This window comes from Pollachius pollachius (assembly GCF_949987615.1).
Source record: "Pollachius pollachius genome assembly, chromosome: 20".
NCBI lineage: Eukaryota > Metazoa > Chordata > Actinopteri > Gadiformes > Gadidae > Pollachius > Pollachius pollachius.
Window position 1 is genome coordinate 7,379,184 of NC_136953.1, and position 24,191 is coordinate 7,403,374.

Below are 24,191 nucleotides of genomic sequence, written 5' to 3' on the forward strand. Positions count from 1 at the left end.
ACTTGCCATGTGTAACGCCCGATAACCCTTCCTCGGACGGAGCAGATCGCAACTCGCCGCCATCCAACGCGCCTCCCTCGTCCTCTCTCTGCGTCTCGTTCTCTGGATCTTCTCTCCTCTTTGGTTCTGCTGAGATGTTGATCAACGGGTCACCGACGTGACCACCTGAAGGGGGAGAAGGTACCCTGGCAATGGGACCGCTGGGGGACACCAGCGGGCTGAGTGAGCGGATTATGGAGAGGTTGGGGGGAGAAGGGAATGGGTATTTGTTCGCTAAGGTGGCCATTGTTGGAAGTACTTCATCATCGCACTGCGAGTTGTCAAGTGACGACTCACCCGTGATGGAGGCGTCAAAGTGCTCCCAACGAAATCCAAAAGCCCCTTCGGTTCCCGGGCTTGGGCTCTCCATCTCGGTCTCCCCGACCGCCCCCAGGGAGAAGACTTCTGCGCAGAACGGCTCGAGGCCCATGCCTTGGTTGTCGGGAGAATCGTTCGGGTGAGGTTCTTCGACCTCCCCATCGTTCAGGGAGATGGAAGGATCACAGAGTAGGGCTGTAAGAGGTTGAGCCATCGATTTTAACCAACTCTCCCAGACATCCTCCGATCCGGATTGATCACTGCCATCATGAGACGGTGCCGGTGCGGCCGACGGTGACTCTGGAGCCCAGGAAGGAGTCCAGCCGGCGTTCTGTGCTGGAGTATTGGTGTGATGACTGTTAAGGACAACCACAGCCTGGGAACCTGTGCTGTCGGACTCAGAGATGGCCCCGTCGTCACCAAAAGACCCCCCATCCTGTGTCTGCTGAATATCTGCTTGAAACGTCTGGAGAACGGAAACAAACGATTCCACATTGGTGGTGGTTATTTCTTGTCCTATCTTATGCTCTGTATGTTCCCCACAGGCATCTTGGCCCATTCCTTAAGGGCTGCTGGGAACTGCCAACAGTGGTATTGAAAACCAAGTTCTTACTGGTTGAACTCAATTCAATCTTATTTGTTTAGCCCTTAATCACAGGTACAGTCTCAAAGGGCTTTACAGGCCATATATTTATGACACTTACTTTCTATAGATTATTGGTAATCTATATAGCACTGGCAACCCACCAAGGGGCAACGGTGACAACCAAACAAAGTGCAAATGACATCACCTCTCCATGCTCTGGTCCAATCAGCTCCGTTGGCTCTGGGGTCTCCAGGTATGCCACGTCCAGTATGGAGCCCACCTTTGGCCAACACAAACGGTTCATATCAGTACCATCAGACCCACCTGACAATGTAAACAATGGACTTCATCTCGCTTTTAAATTGTGTGGTAGGGAGGGGCTGTTGGACTTTGTGATCACACTTTAAGAATACGGTAGACTGTTAACGGTCATGTGAAATGTGCTAACACAGGGGGTAAACCTGGGGGATCTAGGGATTAATGTCGAAAGCTAACAGGTGAGCCTGACAAAGTGTTGTCAGGAGAGTGTCATAGTGACATACAAGGACCCGAATGAGCCTTCAAGGCTCTCAAAAATTAAAAGCAAAGCTGCCTTGTTAATGAGAAAGTGTTCATTATTTGAGTTATAGAGTGGTAATGTGATGCAAGTGATCTGCTTTGGTGGAAATCTACCGTTGAGACAAAGTCCTCGTCCTTGACCAACTCATCAAGGTACTCCATGAACCCGCGAGTCCATGTCTCCTCCTCGGGTTCCTCTTCTTCATCTTCATACTCGCTGAACAAGTCTCCACCGACGTCTCCATCCAGGGTCTCTGATCCATGATCTGGGATCTACACAAATGGATTCAAGAAACATACAATGTAAAACTCAATCACTTATTACTCTTACTACACTTCAAAAAGGCCCATTGTTCCCATGGCAACCAGACCTGAGGAAAAACGGGGTCCAGTATCTCAGTGTGGCCAAGGTCCAGGGTGGAATGCCAGGGTGTGGATCCATGGTTTCTCCTCCTCGGTGTGTCCAAGCCGGCCCCCTCTAGCAATCCACGGTCATCTCCTGTGGACGTCCTTGCTATTTGGTCGTTGGCTGTGTGTGATGTCAAACAAGAGAAGAACAAGCCAAAGATGTTTGTAATTAATGAACTGGGATTGGAGGAGCCTGGGTTATTTATCCTATCAGAACCTACTGGTGACTATATGAATGAATTACCCTCCAAAGGAGATCAATAAAGTACATATATCTTTATTAAGGATTATTCTGAAGGGCTAAGAATCTGGGATGTAGGAGATAAGGTGTCAAATATGTATTCAAATAAAGGGAAGTTTGTGTGTGTGTGTGTGTGTGTGTGTGTGTGTGTGTGCGTGTGTGTGTGTGTGTGCGTGCGTGTGTGTGTGTGTACGCACGCGTGCGCAAGGCTGCGCTCGGTTCCCTCTCCGTTTCTGCAGGGTACTCCTTATGACCTCCGACCTGTCCCTGAGAAACTCAGCAGACTCACCTGACGTCTGGCTGAAGTCTGGCTGAAGGCTCAAATTATAGCTGGTTGCGAAGATTGGTCCAATCAGACTGAGATCAGAATCTGGTTCCTCAGCCAACCAGTGATTAGAACCAGCTCTGTAGCTACGGCAATGGGAGGACGGAATAGATTGGGTTCCTTGGTTGGTTGTGGACCAGGAGGTCCAAGGGGAGAAGGCTGGTGAGGTGAAGGGCGGTTGGTTGATGACTGTGGGCGCGAAGGTGCCACTGACATCTGGCTGAGGAGTCAACAGGGCTGGAGCCTGTGGACATGGTAACAGTTGTAGACAGGCTCTCTGGGAAGCTGGTAGATCTGCATGATGGACCTGCTGTCGGTGGAGCGGGTTGTATGTTGCTGCTCTAGGGAGTGCCATCTTCATGTTGACCTGGTAGGAGGAGAAGGGTGGTGGTGGAGGTGGTATTAGGGCGAACCGAGATGAGTACTCCATCACTGACTCCATCTGTGCTGCAATCGCCGGAGGATGGGAGGAATATGGCGACAGGAACATGGCGCTTGGTGGTCCGGACTCCAAAGGCCAGGACAAGAGACCAGAACCTTGACTAGGAGGTTCCCCAGACCAGGGATGTCGAAGAGGGAAATACATTGGTCGTTGACTCTCCAGTAACTCACCAACAGGAGCCCCACTGAGGGTCCGATACTCCCCTGAACAATGAGCTGGAGTCCAAGCCCGTGGATATTCGGTTGGTTGTGATGAAGTTAGGCTAAGGGACCACCAGGGGCGTACACAGGGCATCCTTGGGCACCAGTCTGGGGACCAGTCCAATCTCTGTGGTGACCATAACAGAGATGGTTCTGATCCGGTACTTGTGTAGCCTGGATCAGTCCATGTGGGGGCTGGACGCAGGTGCCATCCAGAACAATGTGCTTGTGCTTCTCGTAGTGGGTCTGGTTCTCCCATGTCCATCTAGTGAGGTGTGGTGGCTGCTTAGAGACTCATTGTAAATATCTTCTGTTGCTTTTGTTTCTGTTTGAAGAGAATTTTAGTTGAATAGACTGCATTTGTTTGATCAGTTGTTTAAAATAAATGTTATTCTGGTAAAAAAAATTGGGCGGTAGCAACCATTTAACATGATTGAATTCCTAATTGTGGAATAAGTATTTGCATTTTTTTTCCTCTTTTTTTTCATTATTATTTTCTTAAACACAAAACAAAACAACAAACAAAACAATCACAAACCTCATATACATACATCACAAGATAACAATACTCACAGGACATTACAAAACAATACACAGTACAACGGGGGGGGGGGGGGGTGCAGATCCATAATATTCACTAAATTAATGTAAACGCCCAGTTTCTGTAATACAGTCTTATAAAGTCTTATAAAAGTCCAGGGACCTTCATCCCCACGGTCAAGATCATTGAGAGGAGATCCATAAAGTATTTTAACCAATGGTCAGTGTTGAAGCAATTTGGTTTCTGTACTTTCCAATTCATCATAATGATTCGTTTAACTGACACAAAGGCTAAAGCTCTAATGTGTTGCGTAAGAGTTGACTCGATATTTTCTACTCAACTGCCTAAAAGGCAAATTAGTGGGCAGAGTGCTACTTTCACTTTCAGAATATAAGGCAAGTTAAAGATCACATCTTTCCAAAAACTCTTTACATAGGGGCAATGCCACATTAGCTGTGTCAATGTTCCTGCCTCTCCGCAACCATACCAACACAAATGGGAGAGGGACTTGTCCATTTCCTTTAATCTGCTTGGTGTAATATATGCCCTGTGCAAGATTTTTATAAGAAATAATAATATTGGTAAAATATTCATTTTCAGCACTTCTGCTCTGCCCCATAATAAAATGGGAAGAACTGTCCATCTTTTAATTTCCTCCATAATTGTTTTAAGGAGGAGAGAGCCATTTAAATCAAATGTTCTCTATGGGAGTCTTAATGCTGATTCCTAGAAGTCATGCCTTGTGGCTTCCATTGAATGGGGGCTGAACCAAGGTGTGAAGAGTAGGTCATAGGATTTAATTGGATGGCTTCACTCTTATTAAAATTCACCTTATACCCTGAAAACTTCCCAAAAAACTCAATTAATTTCATCACTTGTGGGATCGACTTATGTGGTTGTGATAAAGTTAATAAAAAATCATCAGCAAATAGAATAGCTTTAAAATCATGACCCCCAATCTGGATACCAGTGATTTTCCTCTCTGAAAATGAGGGAGGCATCTGATTGGCTACAGAGAGTTCCTTGTTGAGAAAAATGCATTTGTGAATCCAACCACTTCAGGAGAGTCTCAGAAATCCACATATAAATACAGACCAGTAGACACACAAATGCAAACAAGTTCACAAATGAAAAGCGTCTTGTTAATTCAAGTTCAACAGTCAACAGTTTGTATATGAATGCAACAACATCCAATTACATTTTTTATGAAAATTGCAAATATTCTTTTAATTAATATATTTATGGATTTATATTACATTTATTTAAAACAAGACGCATTTGTGTGTGGATCAGAAATGTGTTTGTGAAACTTATTTTTGTTTATGGATTTATTTTACATTTATACATACCGATATCCATTTGTGTGTGCATTGAAATGTATTTGTGAGAAGAGAGTCATTTATATATAAATCACAAAATGCATTTGTGAATCCTTCTCTGTGCATTCATTATTAATGAGACTGTTCTGACCCCATAGACTTAGACCATTAAAGCAAATCAAAATCTCTTACCTTTGCGAATGCATATTCAACGATAATCTTGAATGTTTTGCATCATTTATCAATGTTTCAAAAATAAACTTATTGACTCCTCTGTGTGCGTCATTACTCAACATTCTAACCGGAGGAGAATATTCTATAAATCACAAAATAAATTGTGATCTTTTATTGTTAAAATCGTTTAACAAGAACAATTTATTTTCTATATACATTATAATTAAAAAATATATATTATAATACTTATTATATATACTTTTTCATTCGTTCTTCGTATTCGGCGTCACATGATTCCGGATATCCGGTCTCTGTGTTTGTGCTCCACGTGTTTTGCAAAGACGATCGTCGCCAGTTTATACACCGATAATTCGAGCTGTTGAAGTTACACTTTGTGTAAATTTTGTTCCTCCCAAGATGTTCCTGCAGTTTTATCTGAATGAAAGCGGCACCAGAGTCTACACTCTGAAGGTAAATGGGTTCATTTATTATCTGCTACTACTAATGAAACGTTTAGACCACAATCTGCCACAACATTAGCCTTGAGGTTCTGTGCGCACACTGCTTGTGATATATTCGGTGTTTCAGGGCATATATCCTTATTCATTTTACAGGATTGGTCCCTCAATCCAAAAGTTAGAACGTTATTCATGAAATTCAAGAATGGCTATTGAGAAATCTAAATTGTAAATGACGACTAGACCATGTGGATGAAACAGTCAATACAAAGTGTTTCAAAACGTGTTTTTGATCAAAGGATAATCGATATGATGTATTTTTTTGGAAAGTACCGATGCAAGAAAATGTGAGTTTTTATGCCTCTACGTTGTCAATGGTTTTGAAATGGTTGTTGACGTCTTTCCTAGAAAATGGACCTTTTGGGCAAGCCCACCAGCTCTGCCCACCCGGCCCGCTTCTCGCCGGACGACAAGTTCTCCAGGCACCGTGTGACCGTGAAGAAACGCTTCGGCCTGCTGCTCACCCAGCAGCCGCGACCCATCCTGTAAACCACGGCTGGCAACGGATAGGGCCCCCCGGAGGAGACTGGAGGACATCCTGATAAAGGACATTGTTGACTTTGACCGCAAAAGATGCATTTACTGGAGGCGTCCAACAAGATCTTTCCTCGCTGGAGTGTTGACCAATCTTTAGCTAACGTTAGAATGTATGATTTTCTTTTTATTTCTCAACAAGTTGGACTATTCCAATCCAGTTGACTCCAGTGATTGTTCTACTTTGTGTGCCTTGCCCACACAACTCAAATCCAGATTGGGTTTGTTCATAGGGATGGTGAATTTTGGAAAGAGTTCGGCCGTTTTATTTTTGGTTGTTTTTTTACTTTCATTTGTTAGACATTCAAATGTTGGACAGTTAACTTTGTAACATCCCTCTTGTGTAAATAAAGTATTATGTATGGTCAACGTACACACGTAAACATCCAGCGATTAAATATAACCTTAATTACTTGTGACCGTCGATTTAGTTTGGACTACTTAACGTCTTTTCTTGTACGGAATTAAAATTTTTATTGAACATCACACCAATAAATTTCATATGAAAAAAACAAACTGTGATCACATCTGACTCGAGTCACCGAGGGACGGCCACGACGCATGCGCAGCGAGGAAACAGGAAGTGTGTTACGCGCCGCTCGCCCCGCTCTGTTATGCTGGACACAAAGTGCCGACAGTATCTGGGTGTCACGCCAGTCCTTCCCAGATGTGACCCAACAGACCAACAATGACAGATGTCTGCATAAAAACGAACTTCAGGTATGTGTTATCAACATGGGGGTTACGGGCGGCCATGCGGAGCATGTATATTTAGTGTCTGCTGTCAGTGGAAGCCCAGTGGAGGGGAGCACGCTAGCCTAGCCGCACAATACACCGCTGCTGGAAGTCTCCGTGGACTGTTGTAATCCAAAATCTGCGTGTGACATGAATGGGAAAGCGGACCGTGTCCAGTTTGGCTCTGTGATTGTGTTTTGAACCACAGCGGGTGTGAGCGAAGCATGCCGGCGTGGACGGATAATAAGGCGATGTTGACGCGCATGCCGCAGGTCTTTGTGTCAGAGAGAACAGCATGTTTCCTCATACCACAACACCACCCCGCTTTATCTTGATATCAGGAGTTTTGTGTGTTGCGTCAACACAGCTTCCTTAATTGGCTTATGATGGATCGCACGTAAGCCAAGAAGCATTAACGTTAAACATAAATGATGTAATATGACTGGGACCACACTAGTACAATCAAAACGTCAGTATGTATATCTTGTAGAACTATAGTCTATATTGATGAAAGCGCCATCGCACTTGTCGATCTCCTCCAGATCGATATGGACCGATCGCAGATATTGACCAGTAGTTCAGCTGTCCCACGGTTCAGTACATTACTTATGATTATTTGTTAGGAGCGTCCGTTTGCTTACTCCTGGCCAACCGGTATACGAACTACACGTATCCAGAGATAAACCAGTTCAAGAGTCGTTGGCGTGAGAAGAAAAGCCCACTGGTGTGTATGGACGGTGCGTTGTTTTTGCGCTTCTGCAAACAGACGCACGCCCCCCCCCGCGCCCTCATAAAGGGACACCCTGGGCTGAGGGGATGAAAGGCGACTCCCGTCCAAACCTCCGTGTATTTATCCACTGCCCGCTTCTGACCGAGGAGCAGTTTGTGTGAGAACAGGATTGAGCTGCCTCGCCTCCGCAACTATAGCAGCCCAACCGGTTGGAACCGCTCTAAAATAATAATTAAATTATGTACTCCACCAAAGGAAGACAAGAAAAATAAAGCTCCAGTACTCGTTCGGGGTCAATATATAAAATATCATGGTTAACGTTCATCGTTATACATGGGCCAAACATAATGGACACAAGTGATTATTGTTTTACAGCCATGACGAATTTTGGTAAAAAATATGCGGGGAATGCTCTCCGGTGGCTTGTGTTGCTGACGTAGTGTTTATCCACGTGTGTGAGAACTGGATGCACCGATGCACCTCCCTTGTGTGGATGAAACGTATTAGACGAATCGGATCATGAAACGTGTCATTGGGAAAGGGTGAAGCGGTGGATCATTAGTGCAATCTTCTACTGACGAACAATTCAAAACAGATAAGTTAATTTAAACAGGATTCTGTCTTAAGAACTGAGTTAGAAAGAGGGCTTGTGAACAGTAACATGCAGCTTATCTCCGGCTTTGAATTTTAAAGACGGACTCTGCTCTGTTTTGTGTCCTTTTGTCCCATTTCTTTTCTGTTTCTTTTCTTTAATTCCCAATCTTTTGTCCTCTTGACTGTATTGTACCATGCTGATCCTCTGTGTCGGGCCTTTGTGCTTCACCTATCTTTGGTTAGAGAGTGGCTAGCATTAACCACGTACAGTACAGTCCGTATCCAGGAGGCCTTTGTCCATCCGACACTGAAACCAGAGTATTTAGTAGTCTAGCTAAAGTCCGGTATGTAGTTGGCCTTGCTTCGCTTTCCACCAGGTTGATACCTAAACCTTAGGTCCAAGTAAAATGGGATCAGTGCACACATAAATCATTGACTTGTAATTCCAATCACACATAGGAAAGAGGTTTAACCTACGTCATCAAAACACACGACATCTCCCCAAAGTTAGTACAGCAAACACCTGTGACAGTGCAGTGTGTGCCTAGTACAGGGATCAGTTGCCAGGGTGTTGAACGCATCCACGTTGGTCACCAGGGTGTATAGCTAGCGATGGCCATCCACACCTGTTGAGAAACGAAACAGCACCTTCGATGAGGATGAGGCCGCTCCAGGGAAGAACCTGCTAGAACACGTCATAACGTCATGGTGTTTACCCGGGAGATAGACTAGCGACCTAGACCAGCGTACGATAGGCTAGCCCTCCCAGCGTAGCCTGGCCTCAGCCGTAGGCTCACCGGGCTTAGTTTGGCCTCCCCTATCCTAGTGTAGCCTAGCCCTATAGCCCCCCACCCCCCCCCCACCCAGTCCCCAACCTTCTGCACTGTCCCTGAACCCCCTCCTCTGCAACAGCCCGCCGCCGGCCCCAGCGCCGCCGCGCTCGCCCTCCTTCACCCCCGAGCGCGTCGCCATGGCGTCGGTGCGCTTCACGGTGACGCCCACCAAGGCGGAGGACCTGCCGGACGCCTCGCCCGACCTCAGCGCCCGCTCCGCCGGCCACGTGCGCTTCGGCTCCCGGGAGAGCGTGAGTCGCAGCGAGCCCATCAGCGAGGGCTCGGGGGGCCCCGCCTCCAGCAACCTGCCCGGGGCCGGGGGCGGGGAGACCCCCGACAGCAGCACCGCCGATCAGGGTGAGTGCGGCACGAAAAAGGGGGGGGGTCTGGACTGGTGGGTGATTGGGTTCCTGAGGGGTTGCCGTTGACAGCGCTCGCCTGCTGTCACTGGGGTGCTTGTTGTTGTTGTTGTTGTTGTTGTTGTTGTTGTTGCTGTTGGCAATATGTATCGTTTATCCCATTTCTGAGGGACGGTTGTGCACTGAATGTAATCAGTGTAGAAACACTGAGGGAGAGGATTGGAAGAGACGAGGCTTTGCTCATCCCACCATCTTGCACGTATGCCTTGGTCAAACTAATGTATTTCTCCTGTGGAAGTACTGGAAGCTAGTGCCTTATGTCACTCCCCTGGTGTTTACCCACATTCCATCATCCCAAAACCTCCCAACCGTGACGAGCACGATTCCAATTCACTCCCTCTCAAAACCATTCAGCCATTGGCCAGGAGAAGGTTGTTTATATTTGTGTCCATTGTCTGAATGCAGTCATGCCCGTTGCATTGGAGCCGGGCAAGTCTCAGCCCCTCAGTAGCCACTGCCTTTGAGATTTCAGGACTTGGAATGCTTGCTCCAACCTCCGCTAACTGTGTCGTGTGGCAGTGCATTGGTGGGGCTAGCACCAGCGTAGCATAGCTAGCTAACTGATCCACCTTAAGCTGTTGTATTGTAGTGACTGGTAAAGGATGTGTCATGGGTTTGTAAGTAGTAAGCTTCCATTTATAGACATCTGGCTGGGTAATCCTATTGGACACTGCATAATGGCACAGCGATTTAAGAGAGGGGGGAGAAGAATAGGGGAAGAGAGAGGGAGAGTGAAAGAGAGGTAGAGGGAGAGAGCGGGAAGAGATGCAGAGATTGCTCAGAAGAGAGAAAGAGGGGGGCGACATGAAGGGAAGAGGGAGGAAGAGAGGGAAATATATTAACTGTGTGGGATATAGAGAGAGACAAAGATACATAGAGACATATAGCTAAATATGGGGAGAGAGACAGAGACACATAGCAAAACAAAGAGAGGGAATATGTCTTTCTGCATCAATCCATCGCGTTTTTCGGTTTTTACGGTCCATTAATATTGATCTTCTCCAGCAGACAGAATATGATTCTGTGAGAAGATGAACAGTTGTTGTTTGAGTGTGTAGGCCAGAGTCAGACCAGGTGTCGTTTGAGCAATAGGTCAAGCACACACACACACAGAAGCTTGTTCTTCTTCTTCGTTGGTGTGTATATATATATATATCATACTACCTTTACCTCATACTGTGCTGAGCATATTGACCAAATGTGATGTCACCACCCCATTAGTGACATCACATGTGGGAGTGTCAACCCAGATCTGCCGTGTGAGGATTGATCAGCCCACTTGTGCTGTGAACTTCTACTGGGTAGGCTTTTATCCATCTGCTCTTTGCCACTTGATGTCACAATGGAGTTGATTTTGAAACTGTTCATAATGAATAATCGACATCCCCCCTGGTGGTCTTTTAAAAAACCTCTGCCAATTATTGTCCGGATCACCGACACAGGCTGGGAACCACGTTACACATCAACCATAACATAAGCAGAAGCGGCTATTATGTCGCGGGTAAGAATCCCGTTTGAGGAGGTCAAGATAGTGAGTGTGGAGGTTGGCTGGCAATGACTCGGCACATTGAGCGGGGAAGTTGATTGGGATTCACTCTCATAGATAGCTTGATGGAAAGGAACTTTATTTATCCCTCGGGAAGGTTCCCGCAGGAAATTGCACTTCAAGCAGCAGCAAACCCCATGTTACAAATAGAATAAGAGTCAAAAACAAGTATAAATGTGCAAAAATAAAAAACGCAAAATGCAAAAAGAATATATACAGGGAATACTATGCAAGCAAGTATTTACGTGAGTGCGTAAACAGTGCATGAAAACAGTTAATCAAAGGTGCTTCATTTACATATAGCCATTTGGCTGTTGACACCATTAGTTCAAAGCGACTTATATATTTTAATTGGGGCGGAGAACATTCAAAGCAGTGGGTTGTCATGTTCTGCAGTGCCTAGAGGCCTATTCTGCAGTGCGCCTTCCGCCTAAAGCAACTACAAACAATCTCATGTTTCTAATTTGTTTTTGAGCGATTAACTGCTTGAGTGCGTGTGCGTGTGTGTGCGCAGGCTTCACAGTGCTGTGTGTGTGCGCAGTGTTTCTGCTAGTGTGTTGAAAGATCTTAAACTCCCGGTACGGTCTCAAACCGGACTTTTTGTCTTTAAGAACACGTGTCGTATATCTGGGCCTTCACCATTACATTATCCATTAACCCCCAGCCCCGCACACAAACTCACACACACGCATGCACTCACACATGCATGCATGCACAGCTGCACTCACACACGCACCCAAACACAGGCAGAGAACAATGCTTGGTCACAACCCCAAGACAGGAGACAGACAGGAAGCCATGCACTCCTCTAACCCGTCATCATCAAACACAGTGTCATTTCTCTAACCAGTCATACTGGCTGTTCTTGTGCTGCACATGGGAGACATACAGCTACATGCGGCCCTCAGGTATAATTGATAGATGTTCTTTACTTTCGCGAATGAATGCACCAAAGTGACAAAATAAACAGATAGATGGTTTGTGTATACATGTTCTTGTGTGTCAGTCTTTTTCGATTTAAGAGTTCTGTTGACTGTCTGTGTGTACTTCAACTGTTTGTGTTTGTTGAAACTCGCCCAAAATATTGAAATACCTAAATTCCGCTCCACTCGGTCCATTGATCAGAGCTCCCCCGGCGTTATCCCTGCAGATATCAATGTAGTTGTGCCTTTTTTTGCATGATAAAAACAATAACACAATTGTCCTAACAAATGAAAAGAATAAAAAATCGTCAGATGAGGTCAATGTGGCGATTCTGCCGTGGTCTTCCCTGCTCCATGAATGTGACTTTTCTTTAAATATATTTTTAATAAACTAATTCTGCTCTAGAGATTGAGTGTGTGTGTGTGTGTGTGTGTGTGTGTGTGCGTCATGCGTGTGAAGGCTCTGTCTCGTGCGACGGGTTTCTGCAGTGTGTGTCTCAACACCTGTCCAGGTTCCCATCGCCAAGACGATGGGCACCACTGAGTCAGCATGCTGGGCCGACGGTGTTCGGGTGTGTTCCAGAGTGCACGTGTGCACGGTTGTGCGTGCATGTGTGTGCACCGTTTAACAGAAGTGAGACGGCTGACTCAGGATCTGGAGATGTTCTGCTGAATTGTGCGTGCGTGTGTGCGTGTGTGTGTCATGTCCGAACTGCAATACTTGCAATACAAAAAATAGAAGAACTGTTTAGTGGAGAAGGGGAGAGAGAGATCGCTCTCCATGCCAACAATGCACTCTAGAGTTCTCTCTCTGGCTATCTGCCAGACGGGAGGGAGGGAGAGGGAGAGGGAGAGGGAGGGGGAGAGAGAGAGAGAGGGAGGGGGAGAGAGAGAGAGAGGGAGGGAGAGAGAGCGAGAGAGAGCGAGCGAGAGAGAGAGAGAGAGAGAGAGAGAGAGAGAGAGAGAGAGAGAGAGAGAGAGAGAGAGAGAGAGAGAGAGAGAGAGAGAGAGAGAGAGAGAGAGAGAGAGAGAGACTTGATTAGTCATTGCACAGGGTCTACTGACCCCCTCCGTGGGTACAAACCCCGGACCTTCCTGCTGTGAGGCATGAAGGAGCTAAAATTAGCACATTTATTTATTTATTTATTGTAGATTTAGTTGGCTTGGACACATCAACCAGTACTTGAGTTCAAACGTCAATGTAAATTGTCTGAGTGAACCAAGAGGCTAATTTAAGTCTTTAGCCTGGGACGGTACCCTATCTCAACAAAGGGCCGTTTCCCCACAGCCACTTCATTGCAATTGTAATTAATAACATTATTATTGACGTTATTTTCATGGCCCTGTTCCATTGAGCCTGGCCAGGGTCCTGATGTTATGGGGTCACTGTGTCATACCACACAGAACGGGGCCGTAATTCAATGGTTAGAACCTTTTTGCAATATTTACCATCAAAACGGTTTGGCATTCATAAATACACATGTTTGGAAGTCCTGCTGGCAAGGTGGCTTCGGGATGGTGGTCAGAGGTTGGCGGATCGAATCCCTTTCAGGCCCATCACCACCAAAGGAACAGAACTAGAGTCAGTGTCCGTTGTGTTGTGTTGTGTGTGCGTGCAGGCGATGGGAACTCCAAGATGTCGAGCGTATACATCAACAACTCCCACGTGGTGGACGACGACGACTTCTACGACCGGAACCTGGCGCTGTTCGAGGTATGGGCGCCCCCCCCCCCCCCACATTATGGTCTTCCCCATTATTTTTCTTCCTGTTGTGGGGTTGGACGGCAACCAAATGGGGACAAAAAGGCTATTGTAGTGTTTCCAGGTCCTAAAGTGGGACCAAGACTCAATCGATAATATTATTATATAAACAACAACAAAGAAAATGTCAGCGCTATTTTCAGAACCCCTTTGGGTTTTATTGCTCCAGGATAAAGATGTGTGTGGGTTTAGGCCGTTGTGGTTCTTCTCTAACCGTCTCTTCGTCCGCTGTAGGAGGAGATGGATACGAGGCCCAAGGTGTCCTCCCTGCTCAACCGCCTGGCCAACTACACCAACCTGACCCAGGGAGCCAAGGAGCACGAGGAGGCCGAGAGCATCGGGGAGAAGAGGAAGGCCAGCAAGGTATGGCCGCCGGGTCGCCCTTCACCTCGGCCCCTAGAATTGGCTGAGGCTAGAACCAGCTGAAGCCAGCAAAAGATGGCTAAAACCCTCCTGAAACGGACGGGAACCGGCGGAATGCTAGGCTAGACTGCCGGAAACTGGTCAGAACTGGTTGAAACTGTCTGATACTGGTTTAAACCTCTAGAAACTGGCTAAGGGAATGAGACTGTTTGAAACAAACTTCAATTATCTAGAACTGGTTGTGATGGAATGAAACTGGTTGTAACTTCCTGAAACCAAATGACTGAAATCAACTGAAGGCTTGTGGCTTTGAGTGGAGTGAGCTCAACAGTCAACAGTTGACTGGTGGTTCCAACAGTTGGAACCACTGCTTTATGGTTGCAATGTTTCCAAAAGTGACGCTGAAACAACAACAACACACACACACACACACACACACACACACACACACACACACACACACACACACACACACACACACACACACACACACACACACACACACACACACACACACACACACACACACACACACCCTTTAATCTATAAAACTAGGACTTTGGTCAACATGTATAACATTATTTTATTGACCTCACTTAATCGTTATAGCCTTAATGACCTACAAATGGGGTCAAAGGTGAGAACCGCTGAGTAAATAGTGTGTTTTCATGTGTGTGTGTGTGTGTGTGTGTGTGTGTGTGTGTGTGTGTTCCAGGCCCCCCAGATGGGGACCTTCATGGGGGTGTACCTCCCGTGCCTCCAGAACATCTTCGGGGTGATCCTGTTCCTGCGGCTCACCTGGGTGGTGGGGGCCGGGGGAGTGCTGCAGGCGCTCTGCATCGTCTTAATCTGCTGCTGCTGCGTGAGCACACACACACACACACTCACTCACTCACTCACTCACTCACTCACTCACTCACTCACTCACTCACTCACTCACTCACTCACTCACTCACTCACTCACTCACTCACTAAATCACACTAACTCACTCAAATTAACTCACTCACTCACTCACTCACTCACTCACTCACTCAAATTAACTCACTCACTCACTCACACTAACTCACTAACTCTCACAAACGAACTAACTCATTAACTCACTAACTCTCACAAACAAACTAACTCACTCTCTCTCACACACATCACTCTTCCACTCTCACACACTAACTCACTCAATCACTCTCACACACTCACACACAGACCCATACTGCCTTACTCACTCACTCCCTCGCACGCACAAACACACACTACCTTACTCACTCACTCACACATACGGCGGACACACACACAGGCACGCACACTCGTACACACAAATGATAATCACAAGTTAATCTTTCTGTTCATCTCTCTTTCTCTCTCTGTGTCTCTCTCTGTCTCTGTCTCTGTCTCTCTCCCTCCAGACCATGTTAACAGCAATATCTATGAGTGCCATCGCGACCAATGGAGTGGTCCCAGGTAACCTCCCAACACTAGACAGAGACTGAATGTGCTAACATGACCTCACAGTCTGGTGTTTCCGTGTGTATGTGTGTCTGCACAGTATGCCTGTGAGTAGATATCTGTGTATGTGTTTTATTTGACTGTTTGTGTGTATGTGTACATCTTTGTATACGTTTTGTTTATTCGTGTCTAATACATGTTATTTTTGTTTGCCCTGTCCCTCTCTGTTATCCACCTCTGCTTCTCTGTCTCGCTGAACGTTAAAAACCTTTAGTGTTTTTTTAACTCGGACCGTTGCTGAAAACCTCATAGACGTTTTTGTAATTCATAACTTCCACTAACTCATCAAGATAACTTCAAAAGTGATTTACTTTAACAGACATCATTCCTCAGTTCACTTTTCAGTCAGGAAGTCTTCAGGTTCTTTGTGCCGGTCCTGGTTTAGTTGAAACTTCCTCGGTTTCCATTCTAACTCCTTGAAGACCATTGTACAGCGCTTGGTTTTCAGAATAAAAGTCCCCTCATTGATCGTGTACAGAAGTGATAACCATGGAAGATCGCTATTGAACGGTTTTCCATCGCTCTTATTCCTCACAGAGACTAGCTTTTATTTACATCAGCCGTCTCCATCGTAATTTTACTAACCACACATCCTTCTCTCCCTCTCTCCCTTCATCATCCCATCATCCACTGTCTCTTCTATCCGTTCACAAACGCCCTGTCTTTTTTCATTATCGTCGGGACTGTGTATTCCTTTATCTCCTCGCCCTTCTCTCCTTCTGTCGCTCTGTTGATATCGATCTATTGTTTATTTCTGTCTTCTCTCTATTTGCCTTTCTTTCGGTCGTTCTTCCTTCTTGTGGTCCGTCTCCTTTCTGTCTCTCACTCACAAACCGTTTTCGTCTTTATTTTCCATCCTACCATCTATTTATCCCTTTGCTTTTCTTTCACCTTTGCCAAATTTCTCTCCTCTTCTTCCGGCTCTCGTGATGTTTTCCTATTTTACTGCATGCTCTCTCTCTCTCCAACATGTTCTTTCTCTCTGTCCTGTCTTTCTACTCCTCCTTACCGACTCCTTCTCTCCTTTCTTACTACTTTTCCCTCTCTCTCCACCTCTCTCTCTTTCTCAACTCTGCCCCTGGGTGTGTCTCGCCATTATGCTCCTATGTCTCTCTCTCTCTCTCTCTCTCTCTCTCTCCCTGTCGCCTCTCTGCTCCTTTGTCTCTCTCTCCAGCGGGGGGGTCTTACTTCATGATCAGCAGGTCTCTGGGCCCAGAGTTTGGGGGGGCCGTGGGACTCTGCTTCTACCTGGGGACCACCTTCGCCGGGGCCATGTACATCCTTGGGGCCATCGAGATCCTACTGGTATGTTTCAAGGACACAGTGGTTCCCAACCACTGGCACGGGGCCCTATTTGGGCTTGCTTGTTTTGTACATTAGGATTGTCGAGGGACATCGCTGACTTAAGAGCTCTAGATATTTTACGACAGATATTTCACAATAATTAATGATTTAATAGGTTGGAAAGGTCCACACATGGCCAAACAATACTTATGATATGGCTTGTAATGACTTTAAAATGGCTGCCCTTTCTGTCCACTTACCTTCATTGCATCTCCTCCTCCCTCCCCCCCTGCAGATGTACATCGCTCCGCAGGCGGCCATCTTCATCCCACACACGGCGGAGGGCGAGGGCGCGGCCCTGCTGAACAACATGCGGGTGTATGGCTCCATCTGCCTCCTGCTCATGTCCCTGCTGGTGTTTGTGGGTGTGAAGTACGTCAACAAGCTGGCGTCCGTCTTCCTGGCGTGCGTCATCGTCTCCATCCTCTCCATCTACATCGGGGCGCTGGTCTCCGCCTTCATCCCGCCGGACTTCTCGTAAGTTCACTCAAAATGTTTTAAAACCTACCTTCTACCTAAAGTTGGACTTCGGGTGTCATTGCTGTTGTGTATTTCAAACCCGGAGCGAAAAGCTGTTTGATAAGAAGTGTTGTAGGAAGTGACTCGTAGGATTTGAAAAGTGTGTTGTATCCGAAATTCCCTGTAATTCGCTTTGGGTAAAATTGTGTGCTTGGTGACTAAATTGTCTGCCTGACCCCCTGTAGTTCCGACTGATGCTGAGATTGGTTCTGCGTTGTTGTGTAGTAGCCCTTTACTGTCCTCTAGTGGCCAGAAACAAATGAATGCTGCTTTAATTGGCATAACTAAAGTAACGTACATTGTGTTGAGTTTACATTCGGTTGACCATAAGTAGGACTTGCAACTTAACTGACCAATGGCGTGGATCATCACCCTCCCCACCGACCAATGGGATTCCTCTATCTCGGCCACAGGGTGTGTATGCTGGGGAACCGCACCGTCAATGGGCACGCTCTCCATGACAACCTATGTGCCAAGACAGTGCTGGTGCACTCCACAGAGGCAATGGAGCAAGGGGACGGGAACGTCACCTTCATGGCTGGTGGGTGAACTGACCAGTAACACATACAGTCTTACTTGGAGAAATTTGAATAAAGATCCTTGCTTTAGTAAAATGCTTGCAAAAAATGTGTAAGAATACAGATTGGAACAAATTCATTTTGGAAGAAATTCAGCTTGGAACAGATACAATATGAAATGATTGAATGACATGAACTTCATCCTTACATAGAGAACTCCACCGCCTTCCTGCCCTCCGCGACCTCCCTGACCCCTGGCCCCGTAACCACGGAGATGACCACGTCGCTATGGAAACAGTTCTGCCACGGCTCGGAGCTCAACGCCACCTGCGACGACTTCTTCACCCACAGCAAGTTCACCACAATCCAGGGGATCCCCGGACTGGCCAGCGGCATCATCTCAGGTGTGTGTGTGTGTGTGTGTGTGTGTGTGTGTGTGTGTCTGTGTGTCTGTGTCTGCGTGTCTGTGTGTTCACATGTACGTGTGTGACAGATTGCCATCCGAGTTCATCAAAGCGTAGGGAAAAATTGCACAAAATATTTGGTGAATTGCATTGGTTGAAACGGAAAGTAAATGTTTTGATGTTAATCCACCGTTTTGTGGCCACACCCATATTCTTGTCCTCAACCATGATTATAATTTCTTGGCATATTTTATTTGCGTCGTATACCCATTCGTTGAGTAAGAAAGGGGTTCTCATGTCTTGACTGATTGGTCGACAGAGAACCTGTGGAGCATGTACCTCACCAGGGGGGAGGTCCTGGAGAAGCCGTCCCTCCCCTCCACTCACGTGTCGCCCCCAGCCACCAATCAGAGGCCCTATGTGTTCGCTGACATCACCACCTCCTTCACGCTATTGGTTGGCATCTTCTTCCCATCGGTCACAGGTATGGACTCCCTGTCTTGTGGTCTGCTTTTGGAGGTTCACTCACTGTGTTCTTTTTTTTTTATCATCTGTGCCTTCTGCTGTTGTTGCTGTTGTATGCGTTTATTTTGAAGTGATGGAAGGCTTGGTTTGGGGGGCGGTTTTACTAAGTAGCAAGACAGTCCTTCAAAACCTCAAGCGGATAATCCAGTGTTTTATAAAGTGTTACCTTATCTTATCTTAAACCTGTTGCGGACCACTGTGGTAATCTGTGCACCTGAGAAAGGCGTGCTGCGCTTGAACAAACACCTGCAGAGTTACCTGCTGACAGACTGAGGAGTGGTGTGTTTGAGGGAACACTGGGCTCATTGTGTGAGGTCCCCTCCCCCCACAGGAATCATGGCCGGTTCTAACCGGTCGGGAGACCTGAAGGACGCCCAGCGATCCATCCCCATAGGAACCATCCTGGCCATCCTCACCACCTCTCTGGTCTGTATCCTTTCAATCAGGAGGCTCTGATGTCATCACCCCGCCGGCCAATCAGGAGGCTGCCTTCTCTTATGCCCTCACCCCGCCGGCCAATCAGGATGCTCGCTTCTCTGATTGCGTCACCCCATGCAATTGTGTTAGGTGGATGGCTTAGAATTTAGTTTTGATGGAGAGCAACGACTCTTCGTTAGAAGTGACCAGGTGTGAACTTGAAACCTGAACGTGAGAACCGGTTTGAGCCGGTTGTTGTCCTGAGTGTCTCCCCTCCAGACCTGAGCAGCGTGGTTCTGTTTGGCTGCTGCATCGACGGAGTGGTCCTCCGAGACAAGTCAGTACGACCTCCCCAAAGTCACACTGATTTAATAATGGCAATGTTTGAGGTAGTAGGATCTGGATTTGTACCCCAACATTCACTGATCTAAATCAATGTGTATATATATCTCCCCTCACTAAGTACGATCCATTGGATACAGATGAATTGACATGTTTCTTGATGTCGCCAATGAAGCTTCGCGGTAGATGCGGTTGTCATGGATACGCAGCATTTGACCCGTGTGCCGCGTACCCGGCAGGTTCGGCGACTCGGTGAAGGGGAACCTGGTGGTGGGCACGCTGGCCTGGCCCTCCCCCTGGGTCATCGTGATTGGCTCGTTCTTCTCCACGTGCGGCGCCGGCCTCCAATCGCTGACGGGCGCGCCCCGCCTCCTCCAGGCCATCGCCAAGGACAACATCATCCCCTTCCTCAGGGTAGGGCTCGCGATCCCCTACCACCGAGCATGATGGCGTCAGGCAGCATGTCTTCTGACAACACAGGGACTGCAGACAGGTGGAAGCAAGGGGCGGGGCCCTAACCCTGACCCTGGTAGGGATGTCAAGACCGGGCTCCACCGGATGAGCTAGACACGACCTCCTAGAACAGACTGTTGTGTCTTCATTAAGACATAAGGAGCTAGACACGACCTCCTAGAACAGACTGTTGTGTCTTCATTAAGACATAAGGAGCTAGACACGACCTCCTAGAACAGACTGTTGTGTCTTCATTAAGACATAAGGAGCTAGCCAGGACCTCCTAGAACAGACTGTTGTGTCTTCATTAAGACATAAGGAGCTAGACACGACCTCCTAGAACAGACTGTTGTGTCTTCATTAAGACATAAGGAGCTAGCAAGGACCTCCTAGAACAGACTGTTGCGTCTTCATTAAGAAATAAGGAGCTAGCCAGGACCTCCTAGAACAGACTGTTGTGTCTTCATTAAGACATAAGGAGCTAGCCAGGACCTCCTAGAACAGACTGTTGTGTCTTCATTAAGACATAAGGAGCTAGCCAGGACCTCCTAGAACAGACTGTTGTGTCTTCATTAAGACATAAGGAGCTAGCCAGGACCTCCTAGAACAGACTGTTGTGTCTTCATTAAGACATAAGGAGCTAGACACGACCTCCTAGAACAGACTGTTGTGTCTTCATTAAGACATAAGGAGCTAGCCAGGACCTCCTAGAACAGACTGTTGTGTCTTCATTAAGACATAAGGAGCTAGCCAGGACCTCCTAGAACAGACTGTTGTGTCTTCATTAAGACATAAGGAGCTAGCAAGGACCTCCTAGAACAGACTGTTGCGTCTTCATTAAGAAATAAGGAGCTAGCCAGGACCTCCTAGAACAGACTGTTGTGTCTTCATTAAGACATAAGGAGCTAGCCAGGACCTCCTAGAACAGACTGTTGTGTCTTCATTAAGACATAAGGAGCTAGCCAGGACCTCCTAGAACAGACTGTTGTGTCTTCATTAAGACATAAGGAGCTAGCCAGGACCTCCTAGAACAGACTGTTGTGTCTTCATTAAGACATAAGGAGCTAGCCAGGACCTCCTAGAACAGACTGTTGTGTCTTCATTAAGACATAAGGAGCTAGCCAGGACCTCCTAGAACAGACTGTTGTGTCGTCATTAAGACATAAGGAGCTAGCAAGGACCTCCTAGAACAGACTGTTGTGTCTTCATTAAGACATAAGGAGCTAGCCAGGACCTCCTAGAACAGACTGTTGTGTCTTCATTAAGACATAAGGAGCTAGCAAGGACCTCCTAGAACAGACTGTTGCGTCTTCATTAAGAAATAAGGAGCTAGCCAGGACCTCCTAGAACAGACTGTTATGTAGTCATTAAGAAATAAGGAGCTAGCCAGGACCTCCTAGAACAGACTGTTATGTAGTCATTATGACTAGATAACTGCAAAGTTAAAAGGCAACGTAGACGAGACAAATACGTCTTGGAAATGAGAAAACACTAGGTGTGTGGATTTATTAGGTTACTTTCTCTCAATGGAGCTCTTTGTGTGTGTTTGTGTGTGCGCCAAAGGTGTTTGGGCACGGTAAGGCCAACGGAGAACCTACCTGGGCCCTGCTGCTGACGGCCTGCATCGCTGAGCTGGGCATCCTCATCGCCTCCCTGGACCTCGTGGCCCCCATTCTCTCCATGTGAGACCCCTGGCCTTTCACCTTTGACCTTATAAGAACCCTGACCTTTAGCCCTGTAAGATCTGTGACCTTTCAGCTTTAACCCTGTAAGACCGCTGACCTTTAACCCTGTAAGATCTGTGACCTTTCTGCTTTGACCCTGTAAGAACCCTGACCTTTAACCCTGTAAGATCCGTGACCTTTCACCTTTAACCCTGTAAGAACCCTGACCTTTAGCCCTGTAAGATCTGTGACCTTTCAGCTTTAACCCTGTAAGAACCCTGACCTTTAGCCCTGTAAGATCTGTGACCTTTAACCCTGTAAGAACCCTGACCTTTAGCCCTGTAAGATCTGTGACTTTTCAGCTTTAACCCTGTAAGAACCCTGACCTTTAACCCTGTAAGATCCGTGACCTTTCACCTTTAACCCTGTAAGAACCCTGACCTTTAGCCCTGTAAGATCTGTGACCTTTCAGCTTTAACCCTGTAAGAACCCTGACCTTTAGCCCTGTAAGATCTGTGACCTTTAACCCTGTAAGAACCCTGACCTTTAGCCCTGTAAGATCTGTGACTTTTCAGCTTTAACCCTGTAAGAACCCTGACCTTTGCATATAAAGTACATCCAGGGTGTGTAGGCCTTTGTCTTTGCCTCTGTAAGGTTGTTTGACCGAACAGGTGGGAGTAAAGGTGTGAAAGATGCATTTAAGCTAGGGTAGGCAATTCGGGACAAGCAGCCTGAGGGTAAACTAGGTTTAGCAGTATCTGAAACTGAACAAATAGCAGCCTTACGTGGTGGGTAGGAATACACAGCTAGGCCAGCTAATCATTTCTTTGTGGGCTGAATGAAATGATTGAAGGGCTTATTTCATGCCTGTGACAGCCACTGATACCAGATTACTAAATTGTTCTTGTATTTTCTTTTATTTTCTTCCTTGCTGTTGGGTGTAAAGAGAATTTTAATACAAATGCTCTCTCTCTCGCTCTCTCTCTCTCTCTCTCTCTCTCTCTCTCTCTCTCTCTCTCTCTCTCCCCCCCCCCCAGGTTCTTCCTGATGTGCTACCTCTTTGTGAACCTGGCCTGTGCTCTGCAGACGCTCCTCAGGACCCCCAACTGGAGACCTCGCTTCTCCTACTACCACTGGTACACACACACACACACACACACACCCCCACTAGTTTGTCCACGCACACACGCCACTAGTGTCTGATGGCAGTGTGTCTTTGTGTGTGTAGGTCCCTGTCATTCTTGGGGATGACCATCTGCCTGGCTCTCATGTTCATTTCCTCCTGGTACTACGCTATCGTTGCCATGGTGATCGCCGGCATGATCTACAAATACATTGAGTATCACGGGTACGTCTCCATGGAAATGCAATGCCCCTAGTGTGTAATATATGTGTGTGTGTGTGTGTGTGTGGGTGTTATGTGTTATGTGTGTGTATCAGTGGAGGCTTCTCCAGTGAGGAGAGGGAGGAAGATCCTCCCTAACATTGTTGAGAATAAATGTAGATTGTCCAGACTAGTGTAATGAATTAATGCCCTTAAATATGACTACTTTAATGCCTTTGTATATGTAATGTTCGTTTCCCTGGGTAAAGGGGCATTAGCGCCCGCTATTGCCTGTTGACAATTACTTCATGGAGGACGTTCCTCCAAGCCTCCATTGACTCCCATTCATTTCCCCGAAAGTGTTGGCGGCCGGTGAATAACATGGGGTTCAATGGGAGAGAGGAGGAAAGTACTCCTCTGAGTGGGTGTGACTAGCTAAGGGATCTGGATCCCGCCTACGTCTATTCACGAATAGGCTTGAACCGTGGCTGCGCTATGAACCAATAAACAGGATCCCTGCCGGGCGGTGCGCTACTGTTCGTTGCGGTACAGTGGCTCTGTTCACTTATATTGACGAACAGAGCAACGTTTCCGTAGCCAGCGGCCGAGCTGCGGAGCCCGCGAGGAGGATTGACTTGGTCTATAAATGAAGTCCCTCAATCTTAATTGGCTTAACACCATGACCCACATTCTGAAACACCCATTAACATCCACATTTGCCTCAAACAATGCCTTACAGCCCATGTAAATAGTTGTGAAATAATGTTCTTGTTGTTCTTTTAATTGTTTGTTACTCTGACCGTTCTGTTTGATATTGTGAAAAGGATGTTAGTGAATGATTCAGAGCATGGTGCATTTTAAATGGCATCACTTTTGGTTTTGTGTCTTCATTTTTCTTAAAACAATTGTAGCTGGAAATAAACATAGCCAAATTACAACCAATAGCTTCAGTCATTGAGGGCAAAAATAGGCCCAACGATAGGCCCAGTTTTTTTTATTTAGTTTTACAAATCAAGAGCAGGCCTGATTTGACTAATTGGCTTTGCATCCTTTCCTTCTGCCCTTGAAGTCC

The 24,191-nt window shown here is 46.7% G+C and overlaps 2 protein-coding genes across 3 annotated transcripts in view; both read left to right on the forward strand.

The window, feature by feature from the left end:
- Positions 1-5,478: 5,478 nt before the first annotated feature.
- On the forward strand, positions 5,479-6,706 carry nop10 (NOP10 ribonucleoprotein homolog (yeast)). The gene is made up of 2 exons (XM_079758354.1): positions 5,479-5,622; positions 6,018-6,706. Exons 1-2 carry the CDS (start codon positions 5,569-5,571, stop codon positions 6,156-6,158), a joined length of 195 nt encoding a protein of 64 aa, XP_079614480.1. The 5' UTR covers positions 5,479-5,568; the 3' UTR covers positions 6,159-6,706.
- An 88-nt stretch (positions 6,707-6,794) lies between these two features.
- slc12a6 (solute carrier family 12 member 6) overlaps positions 6,795-24,191 on the forward strand; it is a 29,332-nt gene continuing 11,935 nt past the window's right edge. Inside the window, exons 1-18 of one of the 2 annotated variants that reach the window (XM_079758339.1) lie at positions 6,795-6,923; positions 8,506-8,606; positions 9,175-9,452; positions 13,603-13,697; positions 13,980-14,108; positions 14,824-14,970; positions 15,510-15,564; positions 16,784-16,914; positions 17,189-17,430; positions 17,886-18,013; positions 18,203-18,394; positions 18,714-18,878; positions 19,251-19,349; positions 19,616-19,673; positions 19,918-20,092; positions 21,695-21,813; positions 22,833-22,931; positions 23,024-23,143. In XM_079758339.1, coding sequence (XP_079614465.1) covers positions 9,233-9,452; positions 13,603-13,697; positions 13,980-14,108; positions 14,824-14,970; positions 15,510-15,564; positions 16,784-16,914; positions 17,189-17,430; positions 17,886-18,013; positions 18,203-18,394; positions 18,714-18,878; positions 19,251-19,349; positions 19,616-19,673; positions 19,918-20,092; positions 21,695-21,813; positions 22,833-22,931; positions 23,024-23,143 — 2,174 coding nt within the window. In that variant the 5' untranslated portion in view covers positions 6,795-6,923; positions 8,506-8,606; positions 9,175-9,232. The remainder of the gene's footprint in view (positions 6,924-8,505; positions 8,607-9,174; positions 9,453-13,602; positions 13,698-13,979; positions 14,109-14,823; positions 14,971-15,509; positions 15,565-16,783; positions 16,915-17,188; positions 17,431-17,885; positions 18,014-18,202; positions 18,395-18,713; positions 18,879-19,250; positions 19,350-19,615; positions 19,674-19,917; positions 20,093-21,694; positions 21,814-22,832; positions 22,932-23,023; positions 23,144-24,191) is intronic. The other variant, XM_079758338.1, reaches the window with a different exon arrangement.

What these genes read in the sequence shown, in the direction of transcription:
- nop10 (XM_079758354.1), top strand. Translation starts at nt 5,569, where the DNA reads ATGTTCCTGCAGTTTTATCTGAATGAAAGCGGCACCAGAGTCTACACT. An exon ending in CCAGAGTCTACACTCTGAAG is followed by an intron (nt 5,623 to 6,017) that starts GTAAATGGGTTC and finishes CGTCTTTCCTAG; the next exon opens with AAAATGGACCTTTTGGGCAA.